At 37.9% G+C, this 18423-nt stretch overlaps 1 protein-coding gene across 2 annotated transcripts in view; it reads right to left on the bottom strand.

The window, feature by feature from the left end:
• The window catches only part of plcg1 (phospholipase C, gamma 1), a 63241-nt gene that overhangs the window by 30673 nt on the left and 14145 nt on the right, over positions 1-18423 (bottom strand). For both annotated transcript variants that reach the window (XM_036590944.1, XM_036590945.1), the window contains 5 exons: positions 9200-9352; positions 7231-7324; positions 5594-5641; positions 2081-2165; positions 812-895 (listed from right to left, as the gene is read on the bottom strand). In XM_036590944.1, coding sequence (XP_036446837.1) covers positions 812-895; positions 2081-2165; positions 5594-5641; positions 7231-7324; positions 9200-9352 — 464 coding nt within the window. The remainder of the gene's footprint in view (positions 1-811; positions 896-2080; positions 2166-5593; positions 5642-7230; positions 7325-9199; positions 9353-18423) is intronic.

Raw genomic sequence — 18423 nt, 5'->3', positions numbered from 1 at the left:
TACATCTCACGCACAGAGACACACACACACACACACACACCAATGATTACATCTCACGCACAGAGACACACACACACCAATGATTACATCTCACGCACAGAGACACATGCATGCCAGTGATTAAATTTCACGCATACACACCTGCACACCAGTGATTACATCTTGCACACAGACACACGCATACAAGTGATTACATCTCACGCAGAGACACAGGCACACCTGTGATTACATCTCACGCACAGAGACACAAGCACGCTAGTGATCACATCTCACGCACACACACCGGTGATTACATCACATGCACAGACACCCGCACACCAGTGATTACATTTCACGCACAGAGACACAGGCACACCAGTGATTACATGTTGCACACAGAAACTCACCGGTGATTATATCTCAACACACACAGACACACACACACATACACAGAGCTGAGATGACCTCTATGTGCTCAGAGACGCAACTGCTCAATCAATGTGTGTGTGTGTGTGTGTGTGTTACAGCGAGGTCTAATGGCTTTCAGCAGAGAGATCTTGCGGCTTTTTAAGTGGACGAGTATTGATTGGGAGGCCATTTGAGGAGAAGGGGAGAGAGAGAGAGAAAGAAAGAAAGGGAGAGCGAAAGAAAGGGAGAGTGTGGGGGGGGGTGTGATGGGCCTAAAGAGTGTCAGCCTGAGATCACAGAGGGTTTCAGTAAAAAGGAGGGAGGTGAACTCCATTACCTCATAAACAGACAGACAGACACACACACACACACACACACACACACACACACACACACACACACGGTGTAAAGATAAAGAACTTACAGATTTCTGAGCATCGAACATCAGGCTACGATACAGCTGAGCAAACTGACAATAAGAGACATCACCACTCCTCAACTCCCCGTCCTACATACAGCACATAAATGAATTAATCAATCAGTCATTATCAACAGAATAACAATAATAATAATTATAATAATTACATCATCAACAACAACAACAACAACAACAACAACAACAACATCATTAAATAGGAGAATGATACAAGAATAAGTAAAATAATAAGTACAGGAATAATAATTATAATAGAAGAAAAAGATGAATAACAAAAAGAAGATGTAAAATATGAAGTGAAGAAGTAAAGAAGACTATAAAGAACAAAAAAACAAGATAAAGAAAGACAAAACATTAATAAGAAAAAGTAAAGCAGAAGTAAAAGAAAAAAAAGAAGAGAATTGTTTGTGTAGTTATGCGCATAAGAAAAAAAATGTGAAGATAATGATGTACCAGAATAAGAAGAAAAAGAGTGTTTTTATAAGTATGTATGTATTTATGCAATTCTAAGTAAAAGTTTGAGCACCCCTGGTCAAATTGCATGCTGTGTTGATTTTCTAAGTGAAAATAAGTTACCAAATCCTCTACAGAGAACACTCTTAAATGTGACACTTTCCTGCTAATTTCAGTGCACAATTTCTAATACATAGGAAGAGTTTAACACACAGGAAGCAATAAAACAAAATAGATAATATCATAATTTTGCTGTATTATATGTTTTATATTTCCTCCAATATGCAAATATTCAACAAATAAACAGTAATTCTGCATTAAAGCGTGTTCACTGTACACACTTTAAAAAGATTGCTCTTCAAGGGTTCCACAGTAAATGGTTCTATATAGAACCATGACCACTCAAAGAACCCTTTGCATGTTTAAAGCGTTCTTCGCATCGTGAAAGCGTTCTTCAGATTGATGGAGAATGTGTTGTATATGGTTCTATATAGCACCAAAAAGGGTTACTGGTTACAACCTTGACATCGTCACAACAGAAGAACCCCTTTTGGTGCTTTTTTTTTCAAAATGTTTCTAGATAGAACCATCTACAGCACATTCTCCATCAATCTGAAGAACGCTTTCATGATGCAAAGGGACCTTTGCATGGTCATGGTTCTATATAGAACCATTTTCTTTACTAAAGAACCCTTGAACGGTCTTTTGTTGTTTGGGGTGCCCAAACTTTTGCATATGACTGTAAGTAAGTATATGTGATAAAGTATAAGACACATCCTTTCTATAGCAAGTGAGTATTTTTACCGGAAGCTTCTCTCGTAGGAACTTCATGTTGGGGACTCTGTAGTTGACTTGACCCAGCATGTTTTTCAGATCCTTACAAGAAATTCTACAAAATAAAATGACAGATGAATTATGTGCTTATACTGTAAACAGAGCACAGCAGCCTCAGCTCTGCACTACAGCACAATACAATACCATTAAAAATGTTCAAATAACACAACTATTCATACATGTAAGGCTAAAACATCAGCATTTCCACAACTCAAATTCAAGCACATCAAATTCAACTCATATTTCACAGCTCGATTGTTTGCTACTGCGTATTTTGGACACATAGCATCCCCTCCACCAAAAAACTGAACGAACAGATGTGTATGTTTATTTCTACACTACCACTTAACAGTTTGGAATCACATAATATAAATACTTCTTCTCAGTTTATGTACGATAATATGTACAGTGTAGATTTAAATATCATACACTTGATGGGAAAAGTCAAAAGGCATTTCTAGATGTTTGAATCAACATTTCAATTCAAGAACAAGAAGAACTAAATGAAATATTATATATATTTATATATATATATATATATATATATATATATATATATATATATATATAAAATCATACTGTATCTATCAGCTTTCAGTCATTTTAGAATGATAAATACATACATGACAAATCTGGTCATCAGTATTTAAAATCTGTGAAGGACTAGCACATTAAAATCCTTTTATACATTTATCCACAACACTGGTTAACATTTTATTTACTATCCAAAACCACCAACGAACCCACACGTGGTATCTGAGCATTTCACATCAAACCACTCCTAATGACTCTAACAACTTAGTTAAGCAAAAATTTTGAAAAATGAGTGGGATTCTCCTTTAAGACTGATACGCAAATAAGCTCTGTTCTGATTGTCCTGTATTGTGCCACATCCAAAAAGCAGTCTGGACTAAAACACTCCTTATAACTTGAGCAAGAGTGGGTGAGGATATGCATGAATGTGTTCTAGTGACATCACAAAAACAGTGAATCTGAAACGGCCTATTTTTGTAGTTTAGTTTATGTATAAGACTGTAGGTACTAGGAAGCAAATGGTATATTTTGGAACTTTGTTTATATACCTAATCGAACGTGACGAACATCAGTTTTGTATGATATGGGCCCTTTAACTAAAGACTCAGAACACACTCTGAGCCCCCTAACCAGGCCTGCTACGTTCTTCCTTTCTTCCTGTCTTCCTTTCTTTTCTCCCCCACTGTCTATTTGCCCTGTGTGAGTGTGTGGTGCGTGGGGAGTGCACACACTCGTTCTCTAAAGCTTTGTTTCCTGTTGCAGGATGTGTAGTTTCTTGCAGCCCCCAACTGAGCCTACACGACACGCTATGCTCTACACTCTGTCTCTCTCTACCTGACAGGTCTGCGCGCGTGTGCGTGTAGAGAGAGCGCTGATAAGGTCTCATATGACAAAGTCAGCAAGTTTAGTTCCTTGCAGTGTGAGAGCACAAGAAAGCAGCCAAAACATGCTCCAAATTAAAGCTACTCAATTTTAAAGGGCTCATATCACAGAAAAATGTCATTTTCTTACATTTTTCAAATGAAAGTTTGAGGTAGTACGTGAACATCTTTAAAGTTTCAGAACATTATGTCCATATACGGAAATTAAGCTGCAGAAACAACCTGTTTAAATTCACTGGTTTTGTGAGGAAGAAAAACAAAACCATTTACAGATACCAGCAAATAAGATTCCGATTAAGGAAGAGGGCCGAAGCACAACCATTGCCGTTGCACTTTGAGTACAATTACACATTTCCACCAGAGAGGTCTCCAAATCTCTAAGTCTTACATAGTGTAGTTTTAAGATGTTTTTCCAACATTTTATTTTTTTATAAACATCTTATTAACATCTAAAAACCTCTTAAATGATAAATAAAATGGTTATTTATTTATCATATGAGATCCTCAACGCTCTGTCTCATTCTGGACACATACAACATTTCATTTTGTTACAGTGTCCTGCTAATTTGTTGTAAGAATAGTCTACTAATTGGTACTAGTCTACTAATTGTAGCTTAATCGCATAATAACAGAATTAATTTATTCATTTACCTCCAACATGTTTTATTTTAATGAAAGCAGTGGGCGCACACTTTTGAACGCCAGTGTATATAGGCCTTTTCAGCCCACAGCGGTTCAGACCCACTCTTTCACATAGAACTTATAATGAGTGTTTCAGCCTGGACTGATTATTGAATCGGGCACAGTACGGGGCAGCAAATCAGAACAGAGCTAATTTATATATAAGTCTTAAACGCAAAGTAACAAAACAAGCCCGTTTAATTCTAAGGCATAAAGAAACGTTGAAAAAATGGTCATACAAACATGTATTATGACTGTTTTTGGTACATAAAAAACAGACAATTATCATATATGAACCTTTGTGGGAAAAATAAAATACAATAAAAATTTGTTTGCCTGATAAACAAACTAACTTATATGCACGATTTTTTATTAAAGCCTTCTTAAAGTTCTCCCAGTTCCCAGTTTTCCCTGTACCCTGTTTGGAATAAAGAACTTTGGGATCATTGAACATGCCCAGTCAAATAACATGCTCTGCTGATTTTGCTTAGTAAAAGTAAGTTAACACACCCTCTGCAAAAAAACACTTCAAATGTGTCAATTTTGCACAATTTCTATTTGTGTGTCGAGTTTAAAATATTGGAAAAAAACATAAAATATAAAATGTGTCATAATGTTTTTTTTATCCAGTATGTTAAATTCAGCAAATAAACAGTAACTGTGCAAGATGTAAACTCATTTTCACTTGAGTAATGTATGATGTAATTTGACCAGGGGCAGGTAAACTTTAGCACACAACTGTACATGTGCTTCTATTGTTCAGTTAAGACCATTTTTATTGTTTGACCTCTTTGTGAAACTCTCATGACCTGCTTATTAGAAATCGATGATTTTGACTATTAAAGTTACAGCCCTACTTCAAACAGGCTTCATCGGAGACATCTGAGTAGACAGAAAGTCCACTGTCGTTAAGCATCTCCCTATTTCTCTTAAAAGCACATAAAAGCGCACTGAAAAAGGAGCTGTCCCATCAACAGAGCCAGAGCCAGGGGGTATAACCATATGTCATTCAAGATGTCCTTAAATAAACCCAAAAAGAACGCTGCTATGAAAGCATGAGGATCGCATTATGAGTAGACGCAGACAGTGGTTCACTCTTTGAGATAAAACGCACACAACAGACGAAAGATATCCAGTTAAGCCACAAATATGTCTCAAATGTCATTGTAATAGCTTTTCAGGCCTTAAAGAAACTCTCCAGTCTACTACAACTCAACTAAAGTTCTGATAAATGAAATGTATTTGCATGGATTTGATCGAGGAATCAAATACATGCAAACCGTTCCAAATCCATGCAAATCTTCAGTTAGAAAAGTCTTAATGTAAGTAGTCAGGAATTCCACCCAGCTGAGCACATATGAAACATCAAACAGTTGTCTCAACTTACTTATCTTCTCTGTTGCGATCAACGGCATAAAACTGCTTCCTTAACCACCTGAATCAAACAAGACAGAAAAAAAGTAAAGACAAGCAATTCTAGTAGTTTCTACGCAAGAAGGTTGTGGATTTATTTGTAATACTATGGTGAACAGATGAGGCAAAATTGATTTTATTGGTTGCTTCTTTTACAAGTGTAATTTACACAATTTTCCCCTCAGCACAACATATAATAATCAGCCAAGAGTTGTTTGCTGTCTGAAGTTTAATTCATTAATTCTGCATAGGAGTTTTGAAGCTAATGTACTGTAGCTAGCCAGTAGGCCTGTCACATGATCCTCTTCTTAACAGAACCAGGACTTCAACAGTTGTTTTACCTTTTCACTTTTTTTCTTTCTACAAAGAGTTTTTGGGATGGTTCGTAACACTGAAGTAGACGCATAAGCAAACACATTGACGTATATTTATAAACAGATAGTTCCAGCCCAAGTCTGATTGGCTGAGCTGCGTTCACACCTATGACGGCCTCTCAACAACTCAATTCTGTACACTGCACCACACCACGAAAAAAAAATAACCCTTGTGCTGTTAATAGAATAACTCTGATTTTGACTTTAATACTGCTCACATGGACCACAGAGTGTATTGATGAAGTAAGAACATGTTTTGGTTTAAACTGGGGGGCTGACAACTTATGTTCTTAACTAGAACTAGGCTGGTCAGCTAGCTAACATGCTACAAGATAGCCAACAGCCTAAAAACCCTATCATTAATATCACAGGCTTGAATTAATGTACTGACGGTATGATTAACTGTAAAACGGCAGTATAAAAGTCTAAAAATGTCACTTGAATGGATTACATGCTTCAAATGTTCGTGTTTCAGTCAGAAGTAGCGTAAAACCCAGGCTGAATCCCAAATGGCTTCGTACTCCCTATATAGTGTGCTAGCTATGAAAGTATAGAAATTCTCGCCTCTACAGCCAAACAGTGCATTATTTATCAAGTATAGATACAAAATAGTCCACTAATTTGGGGTTCCACCATTTTGTAATGTTATCCAGTGCACTCAAACAATCCCACAATACACTGCAAATGGCAGTATACACCTAATGCACACTAGCAGACAGGAGATACTCATTATGCACTGTGCTGTTTGGTTAGAGGATTCATGCACAAAACCTCTGAGGATTACAGAGCCCAGCTATAATGGCAGTATCTCCACAGAGCTCTCTTCAGACCTGTTACAGATGTGAGTCAGCTCTTCTCATGTGTGCAGACAGACTCAGCGGTTATAGTGGACTGACTGCAGGACGTTTACGGAATCTGCTGTCACATAGTAATGAGCAAGCCTGTATGAGGCAGTGTCCGAAACTGCGTACTACCATCACCCATTCTGCTCCCTATAATAGTGCTGGATATAGTGATCCAGATTTACAAATGTAGGGTGTAGTGATTAGTGGACCATTACAGGCACGGCATCAGACTTTTCTGTCTGAAATTAGACTGCTGCTGTGTTTAGATATGCAGAGTACTTTTGGCTACATTTGAAGTAAAGAGGGAAAATTGTGCAATTTTTGACCTTTCATCAAACTGTGCCTTTAAAAGGCACCAGGTAACATGTGATTGGTTGTTGAGAGATACAGACCGTTCTATTTGTAAAGGGGTGGGAGAGCGCAGGGTGTCCGTGACCAGCCAAGTGAGACCCTTCACCCACATCGCCATCTCCTCATCCGACGTGGCTAAAACACACACGGGGTGGAGGGTGGTTAGAAAGAACAATTAAGCAAGAGGTCATGTGAAAAGTGATGTGTATAAAAAGGTCAATGAACTGTGGTGTTAGTGTGTAATGACTGCACTGTGGTCTCTGTGAGTGGGTTTTTTTTGGGCCTACAGAACCAACCAAACTGTCCAGACTTTGTAAGGTGCATTTTACAAAAAAAGTTTGTTTTTTTTAAATGAAAGTGCAAAACCATACATTATACAAACATAAACACACACACACACACACACACACACACACACACACACACACATATATTGCCAACCCTAGAAATTCTTAGGAACAAAATGTAACCAAACCATTTTTTCCATTTATATTTTACTTTAAGTTAAACATAGAGTATCCAGGAACTTTCCAGCAGTAATCCATGACTTCCTGTTTCACTAGGATATATATATGAGGTGACACAGAAGTCAGTTTAGTCATTCTTTAACATGGGAAAGACCACAGAACAAACAATTCAAACGAAGGAGTGTATTGACCTAAGGCTGCTTGTCTGAAAAATGACCATATCTACAGTTTTATTTAAAAAAAAATAATAATAATAAAAATACACACTTCCAATCAACTGGAACTGTGACACACTTGCTTGGACGAGGACCCAAGTTTATTTTGCCCCCATGCACAGTGAAGAGAACAGTAAGAGAGGCATTTTATATAATAGGAAAAGGAGATTTATAGAAAAATGCAGCATCTTGAGGTCACCAAGTCTCCAAAAGGACCATCAGATGCCACCTCCATGCCAGAAGATTGTTTGGAAGGAACGCCAGGAAAAAGCCTTTCCTGTCATCTAATTACAAACGTAAGTAAGCGCCTGGAGTTTGCCAAACGCTGCTGGGACTTTGACTGGAACAGTGTTTTATGGTCTGATGAAACGAAAATTGAGCTTTTTGGCAACAAATACTCAAAATGGGCTTGGCATAAAAAGAAGGATGACTACACTGAAAATAACCTGACACCCACTGTTAGGTATAGTGGAGGGTCTGTGATGTTGTAGGGCTGTTTGTCCTCCAAAGGCCCTTAGTACCTCATTAGGGTACATGGCACCATGGACTCAATGGAATACAGGACATTTTAAAATCAAAATCTGTCTGCCTCTGCTAAGAACCTAAAACTCATCATTAGGTCCTCCAGCAGGACACTGATCCAGTATGCCCAGATCAACAGAAAAATGATTTACCAAATGCAAAATCAAACTTCTGCCATGGCCATCTGAGTCCCCTGATCTAAACCCCATAAAAATAAGGGTAAACTACAACGGAGAGTGCACTAGAGAGGACAGAGCACTCTGGACAATCTGGAGAGATTCTGTAAAGAGGACTGGCCGCAAATTCTCTGCTCTGTACTCTCCAACATTATAACATGTTACAGGAGAAGAGTAAGTGGTGTTTTATTGGCAATGGGATATTGCACAAAGTATTCAATGCAGAATTGCCAGTAATTGTGGCACATTTGGTTTTGTTAAAAATGATTTCTTGACGAGGGATTTTTTTTTCAACTCGCAATAAATACATTTCAATTCAAGGTGGGACTTTTTCCTCATTCTTTACTTAACTTTACCATGAGTGTCAATAATTTTGATGGGGACTATATGTAATACATATGGGATATATTTCACGCAGACAATACTGTTGGGAGTGAGCTTTACATATACAAGAAATATCAATACTATATTATGATTAATATCACCTTTTTAAGAGAAATTAAATATACATATTATATATATGAGCTGTATTATTACAACAAATAATTAGTTATGTACATAACCCATATGGGACGTATGTATAACTGCACATTCTGACATTGTATTAAAACAAACCATAACAGAACCCACCTGCCAGACTGAGGGATTTGAGGCGGAACTCCGTCCCGTACAGGATGACGAAGCAGTGGGCCTGGTCCGGTTTGGCCGCTGAATCCTCCACATAGCGCTCAAAGTCTCGGGACTTCTGACCCGGCCGGATCTCCTTAATCTCCCTAATGTCAACTGGACCGCACAGAAAGACAGAGGTGTCAGTTATGCAACATCACAACATGGAGAAACAATCTGTTCAGAACACTTTAAAGCTCTGAGCTCACTGAGCTTCCTCCAACTAATACCAATATCTGAACGCTGGCCGCTGGCTGTACAGAATTCTGTACAAATTCTGCAAAATAGTCTAAATAATGTCAATTATGTGACAATATGACCAATTCAGGGACAGAAGAACTGAACAGTCACAACAATTTCTAAGAATACTATTTTAAATAATATAATAAGACTGGCAACCTCACTATATGCAAATCAGCAAGCTTTGTCAAGTGTGGTAGTTTTGCGGCTTTGGCAGCTTTAGCCTACAGTCACGAAGTGGCTGGTGTTGGTATATAATACTGCTGAAATTCAGAAGTAGATGCAACGTCATATCACTGCACAAGAGTGTTATGCTGCTAGTACTTTTTTCAAGAAATAAAAAAAAAACATACAGTACTGTGCAAAAGTCTTCAGGCATGTAATAAAATGACATGTTCAGCCATTTATCTGAGCATAAAAGTTTGTTAAACTAGTCATTAACCTTGGAATAAATATGAATAAAAAAAGAAACAAGGAAACAAACAAACAATGCATTGCAACCATGTGTGAGCGTGATAGCTTCTAACAAAGATAACTTTGCAGGCAAATTTATGCACAATAATTAATTATTTAGTGGATTTAACGCATTGGGGGAAAAAATAAAAACATAAATAAAAATAAAAAAGTGGCATGACCCTATACCGTAATTTTCTTTATTTTTTTAATGTAAATGACTGTTTCATTAGTGATGAAACTGAATGTTCAATCATAACACTACCAAAACTTCACCTAATGTTTCGGTAGTGACAATTATTGCTCATTTTGTGCAGAGCTCAAAAACGCAGCCAGTGCCAACACAGCTTTTAACAGCTGTACACACATAAAATCAGCATATTTTTCACTAAAACACAAAAAAGTTTACTTAATCGCAGAAAATCTGTGTTCCGCTAATGACAATTCTTAATTTTTCAGACTTTGGACATTTATTTCAAAACAACAGGATCTACCTGCTCACCATGATACTCTAAAATACAAGGGCGTGGCTAAAATGAGGCTCCACCTACATAATAAAAGTCTTCGGCAGTGACAATGTGGAACAGCAGTTTTTGAATTTTTATTTTTTTTTTAAGCATGATGAATCCAAATCATTCGATTCTATGCTAAAATAAAACAACGCCAAATTTTTAAAAAGCATCACTGGAAAAAAAAGGTAAGTAGGTCATGATTTGGGACATACACCTCCTAATAGAAAGTACCCTATAAATGATGATTTTTATTTAGATTTAGCCTATTATCTCTATTAATGCCTAGGATTTAAACAGATCAGAACATAATTCTTGTAAATATCTTGTAAAAGTCAAAATACATAACAGCTTTTTTTTTCTATGGCTGTTACTGTTCTTACATTTCATATTAAAGCATTTTGAATGATGTAAAGTTTCGCTACTTAGAAATTTGCAAAACACTAGTGGAAATACCCTTTCCATAAATGAATAAATGATTTAAAAGCCATAACAAAACAATAGTTCTAACAAACTTTACATACAACCACAGACAGATGAGGTCAGAGCAATTCCTGTAGCAGGCAGATTTGGAAAGTCTCCATTGTGTGTACACTTGCAGACTGAAAGCAGAAATATCAGTAAACAGCGGGCTGACTGGAGTGAGGGGTTTCTGTATCTAGTGTATGCTAGCGTGTCCTCTCTCTCTGGTCAGTGCTGAGGAGCTGGATGGGGGAGGTGTTAACAGCCGTCTGGCACAGAGCGCAGCTCGCTCACACAGCCGGCCTTTCACAGCTCATCCCAGGATAGAAGCACATCACCTGAGGTGAGCAGACGTGTGGGAGTGTGCATCTTAGGGACAAAAGGGGTCCTGTCTGAACGCGGGTGTGCCCACCTCATACAGAGAAGTGGTTTAACGTAAACGTGTCCATGACACAAACTGTGACCTGATGAGTGCGCATGTTTCTCAAATCTTCTACAAAGCTTTATATTTTAGAGCAAACATAACACTGCAATACTTCATAACAATATATATATATATATATATATATATATATATAAATTGCCTCAGACTACATATGAGCCAATTTTGTATGTTTGATTCACTATATTTGTGGTCAGAGGGAATTTTTTTGGGAGGGCTTTTAAAGAACACTGTCACTTTAAACTAACAAATTCTTATTCATAGATCAAAGTATGTCTCACAGACTTTACGCAGTCTCAGAGGAGAGTAGAGAGGCCCTGTTTCAGAAGCAAAGAATGATAGGAGGGGTTTAGGAAGGCCCAGTTCATTCCTCTGCCAATAAATTCCAACCACTGCTTCAAAACGGACGCACGCAACGAGCCTGTGCTCAGGAGCTCGGCGGCAATGCACTTTCAGATTACCTTACCAAGGCCTTCTTTCACTCACAGCACTTAAAGCAGTGATTTCATAGCCAAATAACTTCAGTGGGAACTTTACTCATCTTTCAACATTCCTGCATAATTAAATCATTAAGATGTAAACAAAGTCATTCAGAGCGGTTTAGTGTGAAACGATCCGTTCTAGATAAACTTGCTGAGTCAGAATTGTTAACAGTGGTGGTGATAGGAGCCAGACGTCCACCTCTAAAAGCTCCCTCGCAGAAAGCTGGTGGAGGGGTACATGCAGGGTGTTGTGAGGCAAAATTGTCCCCAAAGTAAATTTATTTTTCCAGATTTACTACTATTTTTACAACTATCATCAACATTTCAAATAAACACTGAGAAGACATGTAGGTTCACTGGTGGTTTTGGACAGTAAATAAAATGGCTATATTTGTATTATAGTCATGGGGGCCACTGGTTCCTATCGTCACCACTGTAAAGAAATCTGAACCATTTCACACCAAACCACTATGAAGGACTGTTTACATCTCAATGAATGCATTATATAGAGATGTAATTCCCCTTTTAAATGATGGTTCAGTCGAAAAGCAAATATACACAGTTGCTCACACCCAAATATAGTTTATCAGTCAAGACCAGTTTGATGTCTGAAGTTCACGTCTTTAAACAGAAGAGCTACAAGGTTGATGTACCTTACAAGTAACGGAAGCTTACACTCAAATAGAATGGTGCTAACTGCATCAGACACTTGCTTCATCAGACACTTATTTAAAACTGTGACATATTGTTCAGATATCTTAAATAATGGCTTCTGAGACTGTATGACAAACTCTTTTCTATAAAAATGCACAAACATACATCACATAGCTTAAAACAGTAGCAGTCATCTTAAAGACTGAATTTTGCTTGATTTTTTCATATAAATAACGGTGTCAGAAACCACATAAGTCTATTAAAGATTGCCGAACAACAACACACGGTTTGAGAGAAGTGTGATGATTTAGGCCCGCAGCTGTACTTCTATTACTTGTTAGCTACTAGAGATGAAACGATATTAAAATTTCATATCACGATTATCATGACCAAAATTATCACGATTATCGGTATTATCGCGATATTGTTCAAATGTTTTGAAAAGTAGAATAAATAAAAAAATAAATACTGATACACAAACTGAAACTCGTTTCACCAACTTTTATTTTAATAAGGTCAATACATTTTTAGTATTACTTTTGTATTACTTACAATACTTGTAATACTCTGTAAACAAAAGAATAGCAAATGTATTATTATTAGTTATTATTATTATTATTATTATTATTATTACTGTTCTTTTTCTTATTAATTACAATAACTAGGGATTTCCCTGCATAGAGAATTAAATCTAGACCAACTCTGAGGTGGGTCTTAATGGAAAATTACTACTTCTAAGAAGTGTTGCACTCGGGGGATTTCTTTCCGAACTGCACCTGCAGCATTATTGTGCCGTTGTGGCGCTGAACCCCTAATCAATACAGTGCACTAGGAAAAACAGCCAAAATCACAGAGGAATTGCGTGACCGTGCTGTGAGCTGCAGACAGTGTAGAACTCACACAGTGTGAGTTCACCTGTGGAGTTGCTTCTCTAAAAGCATTAAAAACTAAAACATAACTTAAAATTAACATGCATCTGAGCTGCGGCAGAAACACTCCTGAAGTTTAATCACTGAAACTCTGCTTTTCCTAAAAGCAGCATGCAGCATTTACTCGCATGAGGTCCCGTCTCAAAGCACACTATCTTCCCTATGTAGTGCACTTCGTGGATCATGAAATAGCAAATCCTTCACCCAAAGAGTGCGTGAAACGTTCGACTAAGTCATCTATAATCAACATTCACAACAGGCTACAAAGTCCCTATTTAAAACTCAACTGCTTGTTAATGATGATCGTGTTTGTTTGAACAGTAGCGCTCTACGTAGGGGACACTGAGTGATTTGAGACGGTGTTATTCTCAGACAGTAAACACTGCAAGCGAGACGAGAAAGGGGAGCTGTGCAGATTGAACCTCTGCAGCGTCTCGTTCCAGAGCTCGTGTGACTGTTAACTCAGAGCTCATTTTGGAGACTCTGCTACACAGAAATGTGTTAAAAGCTTTAGTTTCGATTCACAGTTGATTCACCGATTGTTTTTCTTTTTTTTGACGCTAAAAGCTTCATTTTATGTGATTAATGAACGATAAGCATAGGTTAAACCACACAAACCGTGACATTTCTTCTATTTCGAAGTCCACAGACTTCTACGTTAAAGTTAACCTTGCATTCTTTAAAAAGTAGCGGGTGGTGGTCGCGAAATGACTCGTAAAGTTTGATGTGTTGCCCCCTTTCGCCGCTATTTTCTTTCGGCATGTTCTGCAGACAGGGTGGTCATCTTCAATTAACTTTGCTTCTGCATCCTTATAAAACCCAAAATATGACCAAACGTCAGACTTGGTCTTCTTAGAAGGCTGAAATATCTCAGAATCTCCGAGTTTTCACACCGCGGTAATCGACCACGGTTTTAGCGATACTTTAAAATTCAAACGGTACTACTAACCGTCATTAATTTTACCGCAGTTTACCGTGAAACCGGGAACCGTTTCATCTCTATTAGCTACATTAGCCTCTTAGCTTCAGCGTTTAAACTAAAAAAATGAATAAGATACAAGACACATTTTTGCTAAAATATATATCATTTTTTTCACATACCCCAGATGAAATACATCAGAAAAGACTTAGGGTCCATATTTTGCTTCTTCAGTTTAGTGCTGGGACTATGAGGGTAATATTGCTAACAAACACGAAGTCAATGGTCACCCAAATTTTCTTCTGTAAATACATCCCAAATATCTCTCTCAAACTGCACCCAGGTGTTCTCTGAGTTGGCAAACACTTGTAGATGTGGTTTTAGACATCAAATTACTTACTGTGAGCTATAGAAATGGTGAAGACCTTCATAACGACCTGGATGCAGTTCTTAACCATCTTAACCATTTAATCATGAGAAACTTTTGAAAAATCTGTTTCACTTTAAGCCACAGTGAGTCTGTCCTCAGTAAAGTGCAGAGACACTGTAAATGTGATTTCAGTTTTGATTAACTGTAGCTGCTAAAAATAAAAAAGATCTGAACTTGAACTTTATTTGTATGCTTTATTTATACATTTTAGCCTTGCACTGTTTACATTAACAATGTATTTTCATTCAAGTGAGCTGCATCGCTAGTCCACTTTGGAGGCGTGTCACTAAAACATATGCAGGTAAATACGCAAAGAGGGAAAGTGTGTGCAGAACTATCAGCCATTTCTGAGCTACACAGCAGTTATGTATGTATATTGTCTCTCCCCACATTATGACACATTGTTTGATGTACGTTATCAAAAACATTCAAATGGAAAAAAAATGGCAAATCATTTTGCATGACGTCACTGTACAAGTCATGTTTATACTGCTTAAAAATTTCAGCGCCTTCAACTTAAAACACCTTCCTGCGACCCCGGTAAAGTGTGATATGGTGTAATATGGTGTGATCTGGTGTGATATAGTATAAGTGCAGTGTTAGAACTCTCAGCGATGGTTTTCGGTTGGTAGCCGTTTTTGCGTAACATATTGGCAGCTTCACCTCCAACTGCTGCTCGGGTGAAATCTGGAGCTGCGGCACTAAATTCAGCATGCGTTTAAACTGGGGCTGTTGGGTAACCATGCTGGAATGTGCTGTATTTAAGTGCACATGCAAAGAAAAGAAAAAAAAGGACAGAAAAAGGTCGCTCTCATATGTGCTCCATCTCTCTGTCTCTTTCTCTACCTCCCCTCCACCTGCCAGTCTAACCACACTTCCTGTTCTCCGTCACCTACAACCGCAGGAGAGCGTGTGCGCAACGCGCGCTCTTGAAAAAGATGTGTTAAATGACAACAAATCTTTTGCGTTATCTATTTTAACACGTTTTGTGGCAAACGGTGTTAAATGTGTGCTAAAAGTAACACAAAACAGGTTGACCTTTAAAGGAGAACTCCACCGATTTTTCTTAAGTTTGGCATAATTCAATCATTGAGATATAAACAAAAGCCATTCAGAGCGGTTTGGTGTGAAATGGTTCATTGTCGACAAACTGGGTCAGATTTCTTTACAGTGGTGGTGACTGGAACCAGGGGTCACTATGACTACAACACAAATATAAACACTTTAATTACCATCCAAAACCACCAGTGAACCTACATGTGTCTGCTAAGTGCTTATATGAAATGTTGATAATGGCAAAATAGTAATAAATTTGAAAAACATTTTTTTTGGCCTTAAAACACCCCACATGCACTTCTTCACTTTAAAAATGAACTATAAATACATTTTAGACCAAGACTTTCTCAGTGCTATTGCAAAACAATGTATCACACATCATATTCATAACTATTTACTATAATAACTTTGTGAGGGAGCTTCCAGAAGCATTAAACTCTCTGGACGTCAGGTACCGATCACCACCACTGTGAACAATTCTAAAATGTACTAATTAAACCACTCACGACCATTAAATTATGTAGAAATTTTGAGACATTGCTGTTTAACTGGACACTGTGTGCTTTTGAACACATCCGTTTTGAGCAGGTGTGTGCATTTTATTTATCTATCAGATCAGAAGTAAGAAAAACCTCTTCCACATACAGCTCATAACCTCACCGTGGCGATTAAAGATAACAGACTTAAGAGTGAAGCCGAAAACAAAATTTTCCTCGCTTGTTGCAATTAAAAGAGGATGTAATCATTACTGAAATTTTTAAATGTCCCCTTACTGATGTTCACTCAGTACACATATGTGGAAACAGCCTCTTTTGATTTCACTGTTTTTGTGAGGTCACAAAAACCAATGCATTTACATGTGCCCACTACATAAACAGGCTTCAGCAGTTGAGCTCTAATTCTAATACTAATGTTCTAATGTCTAGAGTTCTAATAAGGGATACAGAGCGGTTGGAAAACGGTCATGTAAAAATGAATGACGTCTGTTTCTGGTACGTGAAACCACACATGTCATAAGTGACCCTCAGAGGAAATGAAAGTACTACAAAAATGTAGATATGGGCCCTTTTAGGTGTCAAAACAAAAAGCCCAGTTTGGGGGTGGGGTTGTGGGGGCAATGAAGAATAAAAGTAAAACCTGAGTGACATTTGAAGGTTTCCAGTGAAAAACATCCATCATAGTTTCCACTGAGGTGAGGAGGACAGCAGGTGTGTTAAACCTGTCCCCTCTCAGCACAGACCAAATATTCATATTCCTCTCTTCAGCAGCTCGACTGACGCCGACACACATGCTTCCCTATCCTACACAAAACACACAATGGTGGAGGCGTGCAGGACACAAAGTGGGGATTTTATATTTGTTTTTCTAAAGAACTATCAGAACTGAGGGGATGTGGCCAACATGCCTACATCTGTGTTCTACTCACAGCGATAACTGTCACAAGAAAATGCTAAGTGGTGTACGTAAGCTTCTATTACTTGTTAGCTACGAGGGACGTGCACAGTACTTAAGAACACTGTTTACTGTGCCAGTATTCGGATAATAAATTTACTATTCAGGTATTTGTTTATTTATTTATTTATTTATTTTAAAAAAGGAGAAAACATACAGTCTCACAATTCAGAAACCGATATTATTTTTTATCATATTGGAATGAATACGGAAGGTGAGGTGTTGGGTCAGGACTTTTTCAGACCCCGTTGTCTGTCTTGAGACACCAAAAATGACTTGGCTAATGGACTACATTTAGGGTAAAAAGGGAAACTGCGGAAATCTGATTTTTTTTGGCAAACTATTCCTTTAAGCGTTCATCCACCCACTTACGACCTACTAGATTTCGACTTCATATTCCTTTAAACAGGGATGTACGGATCCGATCCAGTGTGTGTGTGGTGTGGAAGTGTATTGAGGCAGAAAATTAAATAAAAGACCTCATTCTCCAATATCTCCCTAAGTTTGTTCTTAAATGTGTTCTTGAGAAAGGTCCTAAGAAAAAGTCCAGGTCAGATTCATGACGTGTTCTTAAATCACAGAATTGTTCACCCCTTTGTGCTCTTGAGTGTGTGTAGATTCTGTTCTTACCTAAGAACAAATCCCAAATAAGAAAACACTGGTGAAGGTCAGAATCTTTGTGAAAACTGCGCAAGTGGGTTTGAAGAAGAAATTTCTTCTTAAGAACGGTTGGTGAATGATGCTCATAGTCCTTAGTCCTATTTACTTTTATTTACAATCAGAGATCATCATGACCAGGTGAAATCAGCTCACACTTAAGTACAAAAAGCAAGTTTAGATTGATGTGGGCAAGCGGGACAGTCCCAAAGACAACACAATACATTCATTATAGCCAACTTATCATCAACTAAACCCACACTATTGATGAGGGCTAAAAAGTTGCAAATCAAACAACAGATTCATAAACAATGATCCGGCTTCAAAAGGATCACGACACGGCAAGACTGCATTCACAGTTCACAGTGTCTGAAAGCGGCGTGGGCCGAGCCTTTTCCAATATTTCAAACACAATCGCTAAAGAAAGTGTGAGGCTAATGATGCTTTTCCTGCCAGCTTTTTTTTCCCCCAAGTAACCTCACTGAAACCTCACACCCCCCGTT

Source organism: Colossoma macropomum, unplaced genomic scaffold, assembly GCF_904425465.1.
Source record: "Colossoma macropomum unplaced genomic scaffold, Colossoma_macropomum, whole genome shotgun sequence".
Lineage (NCBI taxonomy): Eukaryota > Metazoa > Chordata > Actinopteri > Characiformes > Serrasalmidae > Colossoma > Colossoma macropomum.
The sequence above is the reverse complement of the archived record's forward strand: the minus strand, read 5'-3'. Positions and strand labels throughout refer to the sequence as shown.